This window comes from Scyliorhinus torazame, chromosome 18, assembly GCF_047496885.1.
Source record: "Scyliorhinus torazame isolate Kashiwa2021f chromosome 18, sScyTor2.1, whole genome shotgun sequence".
Classification (NCBI taxonomy): Eukaryota; Metazoa; Chordata; class Chondrichthyes; order Carcharhiniformes; family Scyliorhinidae; genus Scyliorhinus; species Scyliorhinus torazame.
Genome location: NC_092724.1, coordinates 106,397,269 through 106,416,324, shown reverse-complemented (window position 1 = coordinate 106,416,324; position 19,056 = coordinate 106,397,269). Strand labels below are relative to the sequence as shown.

At 48.6% G+C, this 19,056-nt stretch overlaps 1 protein-coding gene across 1 annotated transcript in view; it reads right to left on the bottom strand.

The window, feature by feature from the left end:
• dnah9 (dynein, axonemal, heavy chain 9) overlaps positions 1–19,056 on the bottom strand; it is a 779,494-nt gene that overhangs the window by 506,408 nt on the left and 254,030 nt on the right. Inside the window, exons 32-33 of the mRNA XM_072483125.1 lie at positions 3,471–3,681; positions 2,021–2,148 (exon numbers count right to left, since the gene is read on the bottom strand). Of these exons, the coding sequence (XP_072339226.1) occupies positions 2,021–2,148; positions 3,471–3,681 (339 nt within the window). The remainder of the gene's footprint in view (positions 1–2,020; positions 2,149–3,470; positions 3,682–19,056) is intronic.

Here is a 19,056-nt window from a genome sequence, read left to right as displayed (position 1 = left end):
TTCCTCGGCAGCGCGCTATTTGCTGGTGGCGGGATTCTACCTTCCCACTGTTAGTCAATGGGATTTCCCATTGAAACCACGCCACGCCACTGGGAAACCCGTTGGCGGGAGTGCTCTGCCGGCGGGAAATGCGAATCGCAACAGACGGAGAATTCCAGCCAATGAAGGTAGGAGGAGGTGCTAAAGAAGGCCTGGGAGAAATCATGCCTCAAGGTATTGAAATTCAGCTCACTAATTTTGCAGCATTTTTTTTGTTTTTCATGGGATGTGGGCGTCACTGACAAAGCCAGCATTTGTTGCCCATTGCTAATTGCTCTTGAACTGAGTGGCCTTGCCCGGCCATTTCAGAAGGCAACTGAGTCAACCACATTGCTGTGGGTCTGGAGTCACATAGGCCAAACCAGGAAAGGACAAGTAAGTTTCCTTCCTAAAGGGCATTAGTGAACCAAATGGGTTTTTACAACAGTCAATGATACGGAAACTAGTTTTATACTCCAGTTCTATTAACCAAATTAAAATTCCACAGCTGCTGTGGTGGGATTTGAACCAATTTCCCTAAAGCCTGGGCCTCTGAATTACTAGTCCAGTGAGATTACCACCATACCCCACAGTATTTTGTATTATTTCCCATGGAGAAGGATCAACACAGAGGCGGGTATGTTTTGGAAGTGGAATAAAGCAACCTTGGTAATCAATCAGATGTGGGAGGAAAGAGAGAGCCAGGATCAAGCCACCCATTTTACACCTTGGTCTGAAATGATAACCAAAGGAGATAGTAGAATCAAGGCTAGAGGCATCTAGAGGTGGGAGTCAACAGGTTTTTTTTTTTCTGATCTTCAGAGAAAGGAGATGAAAGAGGTAAAGTGTACGAAAATAATTATCAGGTAATGTAAAAGGGGACCTGGGGACTTCCAGTGGCAGCCATGGAGTGAGTGGTTGCACATTTGGTGGCTCCCGCTCGAGGTGGAATTTTCTGATCCTTCCCCACCCGATTTGAGGGTTATTTGCTGGAGAATGGTGCATAAACCCTGAATGATTGCAATATTCCTCTGGTGGGGCCTGTATTCACTGTCAATGTTACAGTAAATGCAGTAGTAGAGAAAGTGGATTGGTTAAAAATAGATAAGGAGGAGGTACTTAAAAAGTTGGCAGCGCTCAAAGTCACTCCATCCATATGAGATGTATCCTAGTTTGATGAGGGAAGTAAAGGTGGAGATAACAGATGCTCTGGCCAGAAACTTCCAAACATCCCGAGAAATGGAAGCAATGACAGAGGACTGGAGGATTCCAAATGTTACATTTTGTCAAAAAGAAGAAGCCCGTCAACTCCAGGCTCATCAGCCTAGGATCCGAGGTAGGGAAACCTTTCGAGACATATAATCCGAGGCAATATCAATTCTCACTTGCAAAGATATGAGTTCATAATTGAAAGTCAGTATGCGTTGTTAACAGAGAATTGCACTTGGCCAAGTTTCTTCATGAAGTAATGGAAAGGATTGTTGAGGGCAATTGCAGTTGAAGGTGAACTTATTTTAATACTGAAAATCTGCAGAAAAAACATATTTAAAGTGAAGATTCAAAGGTGCATTTTGAAGCTGTGACAGGTGCCTTCTGTATTAAAATGTGCAACATGGCAGCTAAGGAACGGGGAGCATTGGGCCAAACATTGCGAGGTCACACTCTGGTGCATCTGCACTTCCAAACCTGTGCACATCTCACCACAATGGTGGTTCTGATCAGGAATGTTGAAAACAATTTTTAGTTTAAATATTCCTTCAGTAGTGCACTCCACTTTTGTTAATATCGCTCCCAGTAAATCTATCCTGGAGTAAGCCTTTTATGATTTAGCAGATCAAATATTACAGGAAAGTTCTGAAATCAGGATGGTTTGAATTCAATACGCAGCAGACTTTTTATTTTACAAACACATGCTACATCCATCATCAAATGTTCCTTTTTCTAGTGTTCATTCTGCAAAGTTTGTTTTTAATGGCTCAGGCTGATGGTTCTGCTCATTTACCTTATTGTCATCCATGACAGTGTTAAGAGATTCAATCCACATTGGATCAATGTCACCGTCCAGCACAATCCACTTGGGACCGTCATGAGTTATGTTTGCCAGCTCACGCATGATACACGAGAAGAGCCCTAAGAAGCAAACAGAAAAATCAACCGTTCTTGTTTGATATACAGGCCATGGGGAGAGGTACAATGATTTCAGATAACATCAGGAACCTCTGGAATTGAATTACAGCTCTTCTTCCCCCCCTTTCAGCAATTTTACTCTTCATTTTCTTTCCTAGTGAGAGCCTTGTAAGAGTAATAAGTGATACGGTGGGTTGATTCTATGATGGCAGCTTTCCGAGTACCTTGCCGAAGTAATTGTTTTCACACATAAACGTAGACAATAAATGCGTCCAGTTATTTGTGCAATTCACTGACATTGATTTGTAATTTGGTCAACTAAATTCACGAAGGGTGCAAGTAAGCTGTCAAACACAGTCTTGCACAGAATGCAAGAACATTGACTGTTGAGGTGTCCAAAGACTTGCTGCTTATCCATTCAACAAATTAAGCCAACAGGTGGCTTAATTCTAATTTTGTCTGCTCAGTGGCTGTCATGTGAGAGTACCTTTAAGAAATGGGTGTTTATAAATGGGTGTGTATATAAATATCTGTAGTGAGAGTACCTTTAAGAAATGGGTGTTTACTACTGCAGTGATGTCAGAGAGTGGGTGGAGCTGGGCTGTCTGTCAGCTTTTTACTTTTGTTTTTGAGCAGGCTGCAGGGTGTGTTTTAGTTTTGTTTTCAGAACTGGATAGCTGCAGTCACAGAAGGTGTATGAATCTCTCTCTGTAATCTAAAGACTGTAAATCGATCCTGGTGATTTAAAACTAATAACAGTAGTGCCTTTAACCTGATGTACTTCTGGTAAAAGGTGTTTTAAGTCGTATAGATGTTAAAAGGAAAGCTTAAAGGATTACTTAGTGTTGTATTCTTTGGGGGTTGTATTGGAATTAATGGTTGCTGAGATGTTCACTGTATGTTTTAAAAAGGTTAACTTGAGTTCATAGAATAAACATTGTTTTGCTTTAAAAAATACTTTTCCATTTCTGCTGTACCACACCGCTAGAGTGGGCCGTGTGCTCCCCATACCACAACCTATTAAAAGTTGTGGGTCAGGTGAACTCCTTGATACACTTTGGGGTTCTCTAAATCATGGCCCATAACAGTGGCAATACTGGATAAAATGTGTTATGAGACCAGGGGCTGGATTCTCCGCAAGTTTCCCGATGACCCCTCGTTCACTGGCAGCTGGATTCTCCACTACTGCCGCCTGTCAATGGGATGTCCCGGTGAAACCACGCCACACCACCGGGAAACCAATGGGTGGGGGTGCGCTGCTGGCGGGAACAGATAATCCCAACGATCGGAGAATTCCGACCCTGCTTTATGTGATTGTTACATACCATCTTTCCAATCTCTGGTTGCTGGGTTGATGATTCCAAAGAGTTCATCATTAGTGACAGCCTTGGGATTAAGATCAGCCCAAATTGGTCGCCGTTTCATGTTCTGATAAGTCTTGTATAAGGATTTCAGGACCTGGGTTTTGCCAGTTCCAGCATTACCCACGACAAAGACGGAGTGTCTCACTTCAAGCATCTCTTCTAACTGAACAACCTGTAAGAAAGTGAAAAGCAATTGAGAGTCAAACCAATGAAATATCTTCAAATTGCATGACATCTCATCGTGCCCCGGGGTATTTCAAAGAGTTTTAGAATCAATGGATTACATTTATAGTCATGTCACTATTGTCAAGACATAAGCAGTTAATTTGCACATAGGGAGATCACAAACAGGGACAAATGAATGAATGACCAGTCATTCGTTTTTCACGTCACTGAGCCAAGAGAGGAATGTTGGCCAGGAATCCAATCGGACTGCCTGCTTTCATTCAAATTGTGCCACAGGACTGTTCATGTCAAACTAATCAGACAGGCGGGAACTCAATTTTAAAAAACAGAAATAGCTGGGCATAAGTTAAAATGTAGTAAAACTGCCACTTCTGCCTCAATGAAAGGTGGCATTTTGGGAGGGATTTACCAATCCCCCCACAGCACGTTTTCCAGCGACAGAGGTGGCTAGCCATTGGCCATGGCGGGACCTACCAGTTCCATCAATGTCGCTAGGCTCATTTAAATATGCCGATCTGGATCTCCCCCAGCTAGGTCGAGATCCAGATCATGCAGCACGGAGCGAGTGGGGTGACTCGCAATCGACCCTGCGACCAGCATGGAGCCCAATTTGGGGCTCTCGGGCGATTCACCCATTGCACCCGGATCTGAGCTGGGTGCAATGGGGTCACTCAATCATGCCCTTTCTAAAAAATGCAATTCTAACGAGGGTGAAGGAGCAGAGGGAACTGGGATATGTATACACCAATTATTGAAGATGGCAGAGCAAGGCGACTTCCGGTGCGGCTATGCCTGGGTAGGTCGCACGTTTGGCAGCTCCCGCCAAGAACGGACTTTTGGGCCCTTTTGAGGAGCCCCAGCGGCACTTGGACGACGATTCCCGGTGTGGGAAGGCAGCAGTAAGGTTCCCCCAGCATTGTATGGAGTGGACCAGGAGTGGAGCGATTTAAAAAGTGGTATTTCTAGCGCATGTTGAGTCGGATCCCGGATCTGGAAGCGGGGAGCTTGATAATGTGGGGGGACTTTAATACGGTACTGGACCCAGCATTGGACCGATCCAGGTCAAGGACGGGTAAGAGGCCAGCTGCGGCCAAGGTGCTAAGGGGGTTTATGGACCAGATGGGGGGAGTGGATCCGTGGAGGTTTACCAGGCCGGTGGCCAGAGAGTTCTCTTTTTTTCTCCCATGTACATAAGGCCTATTCACGGATAGACTTCTTTGTGATGAGTAGGGCACTGATCCCAAGAGTGGAGGGAACAGAATATTCGGCTATAGCGGTTTCGGACCACGCCCCGCACTGGGTGGAGTTGGAGTTGGGGGAGGAGAGGGACCAGCACCCGCTGTGGTGCCTGGATGTGGGACTGTTGGCGGATGAGGAGGTTTGTGGGCGGGTCCCGGGGTGCATTCAGAGATACATAGAGGCCAATGATAATGGGGAGGTGCAGGCGGGTGTGGTTTGGGAGGCTCTGAAGGCGGTGGTTAGGGGAGAGCTAATTTCAATTAGGGCTCACAGGAAGAAGAGAGAGAGGATGGAGAGGGAGAGGTTGGTGGGGGAGATGGTAAGGCTGGACAGGAGCTACGCAGAGGCCCCCGAAGAGGGGCTGCTGAGAGAGTGACGGAACCTCCAAATGGAATTTGATTTATTGACCACGGGGAAAGCAGAGGCTCAGTGGAGGAAAATGCAGGGGGCAGTATATGAGTATGGGGAGAAGGCGAGTCGGATGCTGGCGCATCAGCCAAGCAGGAGGGAGGCAGCGAGGGAGATTGGAGGAATCAGGGATAGGGGGGGGAATATGGTGCGGAGTGCGGTTAAAATAAATGAGGTATTTAGGGATTTCTATGGGAACCTGTACAAGTCAGAGCCCACGGAGGGGGGAGAGGGGATGCGGCTGTTCTTAGATCAACTGAGATTCCCGAGGGTGAAGGAAGAGCAGGTGGCTGGCCTGGGGGCCCCGATGGGGCTGGAGGAGCTGGTTAAGGGATTGGGAAGCATGCAAGCGGGCAAGGCCCCGGGACCGGATGGGTTCCCGGTTGAATTTTATAGGAAGTATGTGGATCTGTTGGGCCCGTTGCTGGTGAGAACCTTCAATGAGGCTTGGGAGGAAGGGACTCTGCCCCCGACAATGTCTCGGGCGCTGATCTCACTGATTCTCAAGCGGGACGAGGACCCACTGCAGTGCGGTTCGTATAGGCCGATCTCGCTCCTTAATGTAGATGACAAGTTGCTGCCGAAGGTCCTCGCTACGAGGATTGAGGATCGTGTCCCGGGAGTGATACATGAAGACCAGACGGGGTTCGTGAAGGGCAGGCAGTTAATTATGATTATGATGCCCTCGGTGGGGGGGGGGAAGCGGAGGTGGTGGTGGCTATGGACGCGGAGAAGGCCTTTAATCGGGTGGAGTGGGAGTACTTATGGGAAGCTTAGCAGGTTTGGATTCGGGGAAGGGTTCATAGGGTGGGTCACGTTGTTGTACAGGTACCCGGTGGCGAGCGTCTCTACGACCCAGCGGAGTTCGTAATATTTCAGATTGTACCGGGGGACGAGACTGGGGTGTCCCCTGGCCCCTTTGCTGTTCGCGCTGGCAATTGAGCCGCTGGCCATGGCATTAACTGTCTAGGAACTGGAGGGGGTTGGTCCGTGGAGGGGAGGAACACTGGGTGTCGTTGTATGCTGCTGACCTGTTATATATTGCAGATCCAGTGGAGGTTATGCGGATCCTTGGGAAGTTTGGGGACTTCTCGGGCTACAAGCTCAACGTGGGGAAGAGTGAGCTCTTTGTAGTGCATGGGGGGGGGGGGCAGGAAAGGGGGCTAGAGGAACTGCCGTTGAAGAGGGCGGAGAGGAGCTTTCGATACCTGGGTATCCAGGTAGCTAGGAGCTGGGGGGTCCTGCATAAGCTTAATTTGACACGGTTGGTGGACCAGATGGAGGAAGACTTTAGGAGGTGGGATGTGTTGCCACTTTCCCTGGCAGGTAGGGTGCAGTCGATCAAGATAGAATCATAGAATCATAGAAGTTTACAGCATGGAAACAGGCCCTTCGGCCCAACCAGTCCATGCCGCCCAGTTTTTACCATTAAGCTAGTCCCAGTTGCCCGCACTTGGCCCATAACCCTCTATACCCATCTTACCCATGTAACTATCTAAATGTTTTTTAAAAGACACAATTGTACCCGCCTCTACTACTACCTCTGGCAGCCCATTTCAGACACTCACTACCCTCTGAGTGAAGAAATTGCCCCTCTGGGCCCTTCTGAATCTCTCCCCTCTCACCTTAAACCTATGCCCTCTAGTTTTAGACTCCCCTACCTTTGGGAAAAGATGTTGACTATCTACCTTATCTATGCCCCTCATTATTTTATAGACCTCTATAAGATCACCCCTAAGCCTCCTACGCTCCAGGGAAAAAAGTCCCAGTCTATCCAGCCTCTCCTTATAACACAAACCATCAAGTCCCGGCAACATCCTAGTAAATCTTTTCTGCACTCTTTCCAGTTTAATAATATCCTTTCTTTAATAGGGTGACCAGAACTGCACACAGTATTCCAAGTGTGGCCGTACCAATGTCTTGTACAACTTCAACAAGACGTCCCAACTCCTGTATTCAATGTTCTGACCAATGAAACCAAGCATGCCGAATGCCTTCTTCACCACCCTGTCCACCTGCGACTCCACCTTCAAGGAGCTATGAACCTGTACTCCTAGATCTCTTTGTTCTATAACTCTCCCCAACGCCATACCATTAACTGAGTAGGTCCTGGCCTGATTCGATCTGCCAAAATGCATCACCTCACATTTATCTAAATTAAACTCCATCTGCCATTCGTCGGCCCACTGGCCTAATTGATCAAGATCCCGTTGCAATCCTAGATAACCTTCTTCACTATCCACTGTGCCACCAATCTTGGTGTCATCTGCAAACTTACTAACCATGCCTCCTAAATTCTCATCCAAATCATTAATATAAATCACAAATAACAGTGGACCCAGCACCGATCCCTGAGGCACACCACTGGTCACAGGCCTCCAGTTTGAAAAACAACCCTCTACAACCACCCTCTGCCTTCTGTCGTCCAGCCAATTTTGAATCAAATTGGCAACCTCACCCTGGATCCCGTGAGCTTTAACCTTCTGCAACAACCTACCATGCGGTACCTTGTCAAAGGCTTTGCTAAAGTCCATGTAGACAACGTCTACTGCACTGCCCTCATCTACCTTCTTGGTCACCCCCTCAAAAAACTCAATCAAATTTGTGAGACATGATTTTCCACGCACAAAGCCATGCTGACTGCCCCAAATCAGTCCTTGCCTCTCTAAATGCTTGTAGATCCTGTCTCTCAGAATACCGTCTAGCAACTTACCTACTACAGACGTTAGGCTCACCGGTCTGTAGTTCCCAGGCTTTTCCCTGCTGCCCTTCTTAAACAAGGGCACAACATTCGCCACTCTCCAATCTTCAGGCACCTCACCTGTGGCTGCCGATGATTCAAATATCTCTGTTAGGGGACCCGCAATTTCCTCCCTAGCCTCCCACAACATCCTGGGATACATTTCATCAGGTCCCGGGGATTTATCTACCTTGATGCGCTTTAAGACGTCCAGCACCTCCTCCTCTGTAATATGCACACTTCTCAAGACATCACTATTTATTTCCCTTAGTTTCCTAACATCCATGCCTTTCTCCACCGTGAATACCGATGAGAAATATTCATTCAGGATCTCACCCAACTCTTGTGGCTCTGCACATAGATGTCCTTGTTGATCCTTAAGAGGCCCTACTCTGTCCCTAGTTACTCTTTTCCCCTTTATGTATCTGTAGAATCTCTTTGGATTCTCCCTTGCATTATTTGCCAAAGCAATTTCATGTCCCCTTTTTGCCCTCCTGATTTCCCTCTTAACTCTATTTCGACAATCTCTATACTCTTCAAGGGATCCACTTGATCCCAGTTGCTTATGTACGTCATATGCCTCCTTCTTCTTTTTGACCAGAGTCTCAAAATCTCGAGTCATCCAGGGTTCCCTACTTCTACCAGCCTTGCCCTTCACTCTAAAGGGAATGTGTTTACCCTGCACCCTGGTTAACACATTTTTAAAAGCCTCCCATTTACCAGCCATCCCTTTGCCTGCCAACAGTCTCCCCCAATCTACCTCTGCAAGTTCCTGTCTGCTCTCCCGAGGTTCTTGTTCGTGTTCCAGTGCCTGCCCATCCTAATCCCCAAGGCTTTTTTCAAAGGTGTAAGCAGGTGTATTATGGGGTTTGTATGGGCGAGCAAGACCCCGAGGGTGAAGAGGGTGTTTCTGGAGTGCAGTCGGGACAGGGGCGGGCTGGCGCTGCCGAATCTGTGTGGTTATTGTTGGGCAGCTAATGTGGCGATGATCCGTAAATGGGTAATGGAGGGAGAGGGGGCGGCGTGGAAGAGGCTAGAGGCGGCGTCTTGTGTGGGTACTAGCTTGGGGGCGCTGGTGACGGCACCACTGCCGCTACCACCGACGCGGTACACCACGAGTCCGGTGGTGGCAGCGACATTGAAGATCTGGGGGCAGTGGAGGCGACATAGGGGTGAAGTGGGGGCCTCAATTTGGTCCCCGATACGGGATAATCATAGGTTTGTGCCGGGCAGGGTGGATGGGGGGTTCCTAAGTTGGCATCGGGCAGGAATTAAAAGGATGGGGGACCTATTCATAGACGGACTCTTGCTAGCCTAGGGGCGCTGGAGGAGAAATTTGGGTTGCCTCCCGGAAATGCTTTTAGATATATGCAAGTGAGGGCGTTTGTGAGACGGCAGGTGAGGGAATTTCCACTACTTCCAGCATGAAGGATTCAGGATAGGGTGATTTTGGGTGTGTGGGTTGGAGAAAGCAAGGTCTTGGCGATTTATCAGGAGCTGCAGGAAGCGGAGAAGGCCTCGGTGGACGAGTTGAAGTGGGAGGAGGAGCTTGGGGAGGAGCTGGATGAGGGTCTGTGGGCTGATACCCTGAGCAGGGTCAATTCCTCCTCCTCTTGCGCCAGGCTCAGTCTAATACAGTTTAAAGTAGTACATAGGGCGCATATGACAGGGGCGAGGATGCGTAGGTTTTTTGGGGTGGAGGACAGATGTGTGAGATGTTCGGGGTGCCCAGCAAATCACGCCCATATGTTCTGGACGTGCCCGGAGCTGGAGGGGTTCTGGAGGGGCTTTGCGAGGGCTATGTCCAAAGTTGTGAACACCCGGGTCAAGCCTAGCTGGGGGATAGCTCTATTTGGGGTATCGGGAGGGGGGGGGGGGTTTGTTTATGTTTTGGTTAAAAGGGGGTGTTTCCCCCACTTTTGTACTTATTTGTTAAATGGGGTTAATGTTTCTTTGTTTGATTTCCTACGTACAATTTTGTTTTTCTTTCTTTCTGGAGTGTTTGGTTGAAAATTGTTGAAGCTTTTGAATAAACATTTTTTTTTTTAAAGGTGGCAGAGCAAGTTGCGAGTGTGGTTACTAAGAGACATAGAGGACAAAAGCCCAGGAGGTAATGGTGAACTTCCACAAAAGACTTGTTCAGCTTCAACTGGAGTATTGCAGAATTGACTTACAGGCATTGTTCTCAGCAGTGAGGAGCATCATAATAATCTTTAAAATTGTCACAAGTAGCAGCACGGTGGCGCAGTGGGTTAGCACTGCGGCCTCACAGCACTGAGGTCTCAGGTTCGATCCCGGCTCTGGGTCACTGTCCATGTGGAGTTTGCACATTCTCCCCGTGTTTGCGTGGGTTTTGCCCCCACAACCCAAAAATGTTCAAGCTCGGTGGATTGGCCATGCTAAATTGCCCCTCAATTGGAAAAATGAATTGGGTACTCTAAAAATGTTTTTGTCACAAGTAGTCTTACATTAACACTGCAATGAAGTGATTGTGAAAATTCCTCAGCCTCCACACTCTAGCGCCTGTCCGGGTACACTGAGAGAGAATTCAGAATGTCTAAAACACCTCAAAGCAAGTCTTTCGGCACTTGCGAGAGGAAACCGGAACACCCGGAGGAAACTCACACAAGCAAAGGAAGAACGTGCAGACTCTGCACAGACAGTGATCCAAGCCGGGAATCGAACCCGGGCCCTGGAGCTGTGAAGCAACAGTGCTAACCATTGGGCTACCGTGCCACCATCAACTACGAGGATAGATTGGAGAAGCTGGGACTGTGCTCCTTAGAACAGAGAAGGTTGAAAGTAATTTGGCAGAGATGCTTGAAATCAAATGGGGTCTGGAAAGAGCAGGCAGTCTGAAACTGTTTCCATTGGTTAAAGGGTCGACTCAGATGAGAGGACACCAATTTACGGTGAAAGGCCAAAGAACCAAAGTGACAGCAAGTTTGGGATCTGGAATGCACCGCCTTAGTATTTGGTTGTGGCAGATTCACTCATGGTTTTCAAATGGGCAAAGTCACCAGAGTCCCAGATGATCACACGCTGCTTTGCCCTTTGAGAGGGAGCGCTGACTGTTGGCGATTTAATCTGAGAATGACCACACCTCAGGGGAGAGGCAAAGTTGAGAAGGTGGGGCCTTCATGAATGACGGTACGGGAATTGAACCCGCGCTGATGACCTCACTCTGCATCACAAACCAGCTGACCAGCCAACTGATCTAAACTGGCGTATTGGATAGTTATTCGCCGAGAAAGATTTGCAGGCTTACGTGGAAGTGGGACGAGCTTGGTTGCTCCTGCATAGGCCCAGTATGTACACAACAGGCCGAATGGCCTACTTCTGTGCTGTAACTATTCTGTGATTCTATTCTATTCATTGAACTTAAATTCCTCGGCTGCCATACTAATGCCTCTGGTGTTTTAGTCCAAACCCCTAGATCACCAGTCTACTGACATAACCACTCTGCCACTGTTCCAGGATTAATTTTCTTTTCATTTTTTGAAATGTTGATATCTCTGCGACGAACTAGGTTCCTTTCAACATTTCACCACTTATGAAGGGTATGCTTTGTATAAAATGGGGTTGACGTTGGACAGTGTTGATCTGCAAACTGGTGCAAGGAACAGCCCCTTTTTCGGAATAGATAATCACTGGGGTTTTCCGAACAGTCCAGGCTGCAGGGAAAGAATTCTATTTTAAAAAATAATTCATTTCAGAACTCCTCATTTGCATAGTGCAATCAATCACTGTTTACTCAACCCTTCAATTTTTGAATCCCTATCGACCACCTTAACAATGCCGAATTCCAGGTGTGAAAGATATTCCTGACATCCAGCATTATAAAGCCATTAGTGAAGGGAAATATATCAGATGATGTATTAATGTAATTAAATTACCATTTGAGGAACCCAAATCAAGTCCTACTCACCCATCTCTCTTGTCCTTGCAGACTTAACGCTGGCTCCTAATTCCCCAGTGATCAAGAATTTTCCCCCATCTTTTTAATTCCCTTCTTGGCCTCACCCTCCCTTTCTCTGAAGAGTCTTGTGGCTGCACAGCACCCTCAGCATATTTTGTTCTTCCCACTCTGGCCTCTAATAGTTTAACCCTCCCTCTGCTGGTACCATTGGCAGCAACGTCCTCAGCAGCCCAGTCCTCACACTCGAGAATTCCCTCCCAAAATCACTCCCTTTCTCCTGCCTGCCTCTTTGACTATGCTTTTGATCATCCATCATGATAACTCTCCTTTTCACTTGGCACCATTGTTTGATTGTGCTTCTGCGTTAAAGGTGCTCTATTAATAAAAGATGCTACTGTCCAAATATGGGCATACATATTCAGCGTCCACCATCACCTCAAGACATAAAATCCGTATGCAATGGCAGAGGCCAGAGAACCGGTGGAAGAGAGTTTTCCAATGCATTTCCCACTTGGCTGTTCCTCAAAACATTCAGGAGAGAAAAAACTGAACCAAATTGCCTGCTCACTCACTCACTAAAATTACCCCCCGGAGACAATAACACATCAACACTTATGGCTGAAATCCTCCTCTTCATTATTAGCAAAGATGTTTATTTCAAACATTCTGATGCCGCCACTGATATTTTGCTAAATTTGTTTTGAGGATCTAGGTGGGCTGGCAAAACCCTTTTGCTTAAACATCCACCCAAAGTTGCCCAGAAAAGGTGATGACAGGCCCACATCCTGATAACAGAAGCAAGAGGAATTCCTTGTTTAAAGTTCTCAGAACGATTGTTAGTCTGTCATGGTCAGGATCAAGGGGTGTCATTCTCCGCCGGCGGGAGTCTCCGTTTTGCTGGCGCCCGGGGGTTTCCCGACGGCGTGGGGCTGCCCCACAATGGGAAACCCCATTGACCGGCCGGTGTAACGGAGCATTCCGCCGGCAGGTCGGCGCAGAAATGTGGCGGGGTGGGTAGGAGAATTTCGCCCACAATATGGTTAAGAAGCAGAAATTGTACACTTGCAGGAGGCAAATGGATCAATAATGAAAGCAATAGAAGGCATTCAGGATGCAGAGTGTGAGAGGTGTAAAAGCAGGAGACTGGTGAAGAGAAAACACGAGTTTGACCATAAGGGTGCAGAACATCTTGCTGACATAATGGGCGGGATTCTCCGACCCCCCGCCGGGTCGGAGAGTTGCCGGGGGGCGGCGTGAATCCCGCCCCCGCCGGCCGCCGAATTCTCCGGCACTGAAAATGCGGCGGGGGCGGGAATCGCGCCACGCCAGTCAGCAGGCCCCTCCTGGCGATTCTCCGGCCCGCGATGGGCTGAAGAACCACTGCTGTCATGCCAGTCCCGCCGGCGTGAATCAAACCAGCTAGCTTACCAGCGGGACTGGCGGCGCGGGCGGGGCTCCGGGGTCCTGTGGGGGGGGGGGCGCGGGGCGATCTGGCCCCTGGGGGTGCCCCCACGGTGGCCTGGCCAATGTTCCGAGGAAGAGGTAGAGAAGGTGGAAAAGGGGTCATCTCTCCTTACATGAAGATGCTCCCTTCCCATCTTCAAAGGTGTCAGTACACATTGTCATCACTTACAATTGGGCAGAACATGGGAATGTTATCAAGGGCAGGAACTGTTCAAGTAAATATTGGGGCTAGGTGCCTGCAAAACGCGTGGTTGAAAGGTGGGATGTAGATCCTTACACTTGCATTGAACTTCATTTGAACAATGATCCCTTTCTGTTAACATACTCATTGTGAGCTCATAAGGATAATGGAATTTTGAGAAATTGTGCAAGGATTATATATTTGGGTGACTTTCAAGTGAGAATTTATTGGGAACGATTTGCAACTGGCAAGAGTGCCCAAGAAACACCAACAAAAACTGAAAATGAAGAGCTTTCATGATTATTAGTTACTATTGAAATGTAGGAAACACAACAGCCAATCTGCACACTGCAGCCTCCACAAACAGCTGTTTAATAATAATGGTCAGAGCATTTGTTTATTGTGATGTTGACTGGGTAAATATTGACAAGGAGTAACTCCTCTCCTTCAATGACACAGCATCTTTTACATCCTTTGACAGGGCAGACAGGGCCACCTAAGCTCGGTCGGTCACCCCTTAGCCTCCACTAAAGATGTTTATAGCATGGAAACAGGCCCTTCGGCTCAGAATGACCATGCCGCCCCATTTCTATCACTAAGCTAGTCCCACTTACCCGCGTTTGGCCCATATCTCTCTATACCCTGACCATGTAACTGTCTAACTGCTTTTTAGAGGAAAAGATTGTACCAGCCTCTACCACTGCCTCTGGCAGCCCTTTCCAGATGCTCACCACCCTCTGAGTGAAATAATTTCCCCTCTGGTCTCTTTTGTATCTCTCCCCTCTCACCTTAAACCTATGCCCTCCAGTTCTAGACTCCGCTACCTTTGGGAAAAGATGTAGATTATCTACCTTATCTATGCTCCTCATTATTTTATAGACCTCTATAAGATCACCCTAAGCCTCCTACGCTCCAGGGAAAAAAGTCCCAGCCTATCCAGCCTCTCCTTATAACTCAGATCATCACATCCTGGTAGCACCTTTGTAAATCTATTCGGCACTCTTTCTAGTTTAACAATATCCTTCCGATAATAGGGTGACCAGAACTGCACACAGTATTCCATGTGTGGTCTTACCAATGTCTTGTACAACTTCAACAAGACGTCCCAACTCCTGTATTTAGTATTCTGACCAATAAAACCGAGCATGCTGAATTCCTTCTTCACCACCCTGTCCACCTGCGACTCCACCTTCAAGGAGCTATGAACCTGTACCCCTAAATCTCTTTGTTCTGTAACTCTCCCCAACTCCCTACCATTAACTGAGTCGGTCCTGCCTGATTTTATCTACCAATATCTGACTATTTGGGTGCAATTTTCCAGCCCTGGCAACATTCTTGTAAATGTCCTTTGCACTCTCTCCAAAGCAATGTGTTCTTCCTGTAATGTGGTGACCAGAACGGTACACAAAATTCAAGCTGTGTCCCAACCAGCATTTTATACAGTTCCTTCATTCCATCCCTGCTTTTGGTATTCAATACCCCAACCAATAAAGGAAAGCATTCCATATGCTTTTTCACCTGCTCATTCGCCTGTCCCTCCACCTTCAAGGACCTGTGGACATGCACTCCAAGGTGTCTCACTTCCTCAACCCCTCTTAAAAGCTCTCTGTTTATTGAGTATTCCCTTGCTTTGTTTGCCCTCCCCAAACACATTACCTCACACTTTTGTGGATTGAATTCCTTTTGCCACTTCTCTCCCCATTCAACCAAACCATTGATTTCATTCTGGAGTCAACGGCTATCCTGTTCACTATCAACTACATAACCAATTCTTGTGTCATCTGCCAATTTCCCAATCATGCCCCCACATTTAAGTCTAAATTGTTAATATATACAACAAGCAGCAAGGCTCCCAACACTGAGCCCTGTGGAACACCACTGGAAACTGTTTTCCATTCGCAAAAACATCCATCGACCAATACCCTGTCTTTCCTGTCATTGAGTCAATTTTGGATCCAACCTGCCACCTTCCCCTGTATCCCATGAGATCTCACTTTTCTGAACAGTGGGACCTTATCAAATGACTTTCTGAAATCCAGGTAAACAATACCCACTGCACTACCCTCATCAATCCTCCTTGCTACTTCCTCAAAAAATTCTATTAAGTTAGTAAGGCACGATCTTCCCTGAACAAAACCGTGCTGACTAACCCTGATCAATCTGTGCCTTTCTAACCAACAGCTTATCCTGTCTTTCAGAACTGTTTCCAATAATTTGCCCACCACAGAAGTCAGTTTTCTGGCCTATCAGTTACACCCTTTTTAAATAATGGTACAATGTTTTTAGATCTCCAATCCTCGGGTACCTCACCTGTATATAGTGAGGATTGGAAGATGATCCCCAGAGCATCTATTATTTCCTCCCTGGCTACCTGCAAAAGCCTTGGATACAATCCATCTGGCCATGGTAATGTATCCACCTTCAAGGATACCAGTCCGTCCAGTACTTCCTCCCTCACTATGCTTATTGATCTATTATTTCACACTCCCGCCTCTTTAAGTAGAATGTCTGAATCATCCTGTTCCTTAGTGAAGGAGCCACAACCTTCTTATTCAGAGGTGGGAGTGCTAACAACCGAACCACAGCTGGCAATTTTCACAGTAACTTCATTACAGTGTTAACGTAAGCCTACTTGAGACACTAATGAAGATTATTATTAGGTCAGATTACATGCTTTAAATGCACACCGTTTTCCCTGAGTACGGGAATTGTCCAATCAATACCCAACTGAGATAACTGTAAAACTCACTGCAGGGGTATCTGTTGTCCCATTTTTGTTGTCCCTGACAAATGGGTAATGTTTTTATTCATTTATGGGATGTGACTGTCGATAGTTAGGCCAGCATTTATTGCCCATCTCTAATTCCCTCGAGAAGGTGGTGATGGGCTGCATTCTTGAACCGCTGCAGTCCATCTGGTGTTGGGATACCCACAGTGCTCTTAGGGAGGGAATTCCAGAATTTTCACCCAGCGACAATGAAGGAACAATTACATATTTCCATGTCAGGATGGTGAGTGACTTGGAGGGGAATTTCCAGGTGGGGGGGTTCCCAGGCATCTGCTGCTCTTGTCCTTCTAGATGGTAGTGGTCGTAGGTTTTGGAGGTGCTGTCGAAGGAATATTGGTGGGTTGCTGCAGTGTATCCTGCAGATAGTGCACACTGCTGTTCACTGGCGGTGGGCGGAGTGAATGATTGAAGAATGGGTAGCAATCAAGCGGGAGACTTCCGGTTGCGGCTATGCCTAGGTAGGTCGCACGTTCGGCAGCTCCCGCCGGGAACGGACTTTTGGGCTCTCCAGAGGGGCCCCAACGGCAATTGTTCGACGGCTTCCAGTGTGGGTAGGTGACAGCAAGGTCCTCCCGACATTATATGGATTGGACCAGGAGTGGAGCAGTGGAAAAAGTGATCTTGAGGCAGCGAAAAGTGCGAGGGAGGAAAAGCAAGATGGCGACGGGTGGAGAACAAGCAGCGTGGGCGCAGTGGTCGCAGGAGCAGCAGGAGTTTCTTAAATGCTGCTTTGAGGGGCTGAAGACAGAAATGCTGGCGCCAATGAAGGCGGCGATTGAGAAGTTTGTGGAGACCCAGAAGGCCCAAGAGACGGCGATCCGGGAGGTGCAGCAAAAAGCCTCGGAGAACGTGGATGAGATCTTCGGCCTGGCGGTAAAGGTGGAGGCGCACGAGGCGCTGCACAAGAGGTGGGCGGAAAAATTTGAGGACCTGGAGAATAGGTCGAGGAGGAAGAATCTTTGGATTCTGGGTCTCCCTGAAGGAGTGGAGGGGCACGATGCAGTGGCATATGTGAGCACGATGCTCAATTCGCTGATGGGCACGGGAGCTTTCCCGTGGCCCCTGGAGCTAGATGGGGCTCATCGGGTCCTGACAAGGAGACCCAAAGCCAACGAGCCGCCAAGGGCTGTAGTGGTGAGATTCCACCGCTTTATGGACAGAGAGTGTGTCCTGAGATGGGCCAAAAAAGAGCGGAGCAGCAGGTGGGAGAATAGGAGATCCGAATTTACCAGGACTGGAGTGCGGAGGTGGCTAAGAGGAGAGCTGGTTTCAACCGGGCTAAGGCGGTGCTCCAGCGGAAGGGGGTGAAGTTCGGGATGCTGCAGCCAGCGCGATTGTGGGTCACGTTCCAAGATCGGCACCACTATTTTGAAACGCCCGATGAGGCATGGAGCTTTATACGGACTGAAAAGCTGGACTCAAATTGAGGGTTTGTCATGGGGGGATGTTTACTGTGTTCACTGTGTTCATTACGTTTGGGGAATGTTCTTTTGGTTTGAGTGCTGGGTGGGGATGGGTGAATGGATTTGATGTGGGAGAGTCTGGGTGTCGGTGTTGGAGGGGCAGACCCCCACGAAGGAAGAGGGGGAGTGGAAACCCAGGGATGGGGAGTTGGGGCAAGGCCGCAAAAAGGAGCTGCACCAAAGGGGGCGGGGCAGGCTCAGGAAAGCGCGGTTTTTTTTCCCGCGCTAGGGAAGGACGGAGGTGGGGCCGGGGGGGAAGGGCGGTGCTGGAGAGGAGCGCACACTGACTGTCAAGGGGAGGGTTTGGGGATCAATGGAATGGCGGGAGAGGCCGGGGTCAGCAGGAGTCAGCTGACTAACGGGAGTGTCATGGGGGGAGCAAAATGGCTAGATGCGGATCTAGCGGGGGGGAGGGAAGGGGAGGGGAACTGGGTTGCTGCTGCATTGGCCAAAGGGGAGCTGGAAGTAGGAGAGGTGGTCGGGGTAGGGGTCCGCCGCCTGGGGGACTGGAGGGTGCGGGAGGCGCGGGCATGTGGCTGGCCTAGAAAAGGAGATGGCTAGTCGGCAGGGGGGAGGGGGGGTGGGCGAGTAGCCCCCCAATCCGGCTGATAACTTGGAACGTGAGGGGCCTGAACGGGCCGGTCAAGAGGGCCCGGGTGTTCGCGCACTTAAAGGGACTGAAGGCAGACGTGGTTATGCTTCAGGAGACACATTTAAAGGTGGCAGATCAGGTTGGGCTGAGAAAGGGATGGGTAGGGCAGGTATTCCATTCAGGGCTGGATGCAAAGAACAGAGGGGTTGCAATACTGGTGGGGAAGTGGGTGTCGTTTGAGGCAATGAATATTGTAGTGGATAATGGAGGTCGATATGTGATGGTGAGCGGTAGGTTGCAGGGGGTGCGGGTGGTACTGGTGAACGTATATGCCCCGAATTGGGATGATCCCGAAAGTGGAGGGAACGGAACATTCGGCCATAGCCATCTCAAACCACGCCCCGCATTGGGTGGAGCTGGAGTTGGGGGAGGAGAGGGACCAGTGCCCGCTGTGGCGCCTTTATGTGGGACTATTGGAGGATGAGGAGGTGTGCGGGAGGGTGTGGGGTGCATTGAAAGATATTTGGAGGCCAACGACAATGGGGAGGTGCAGGTGGGGGTAGTCTG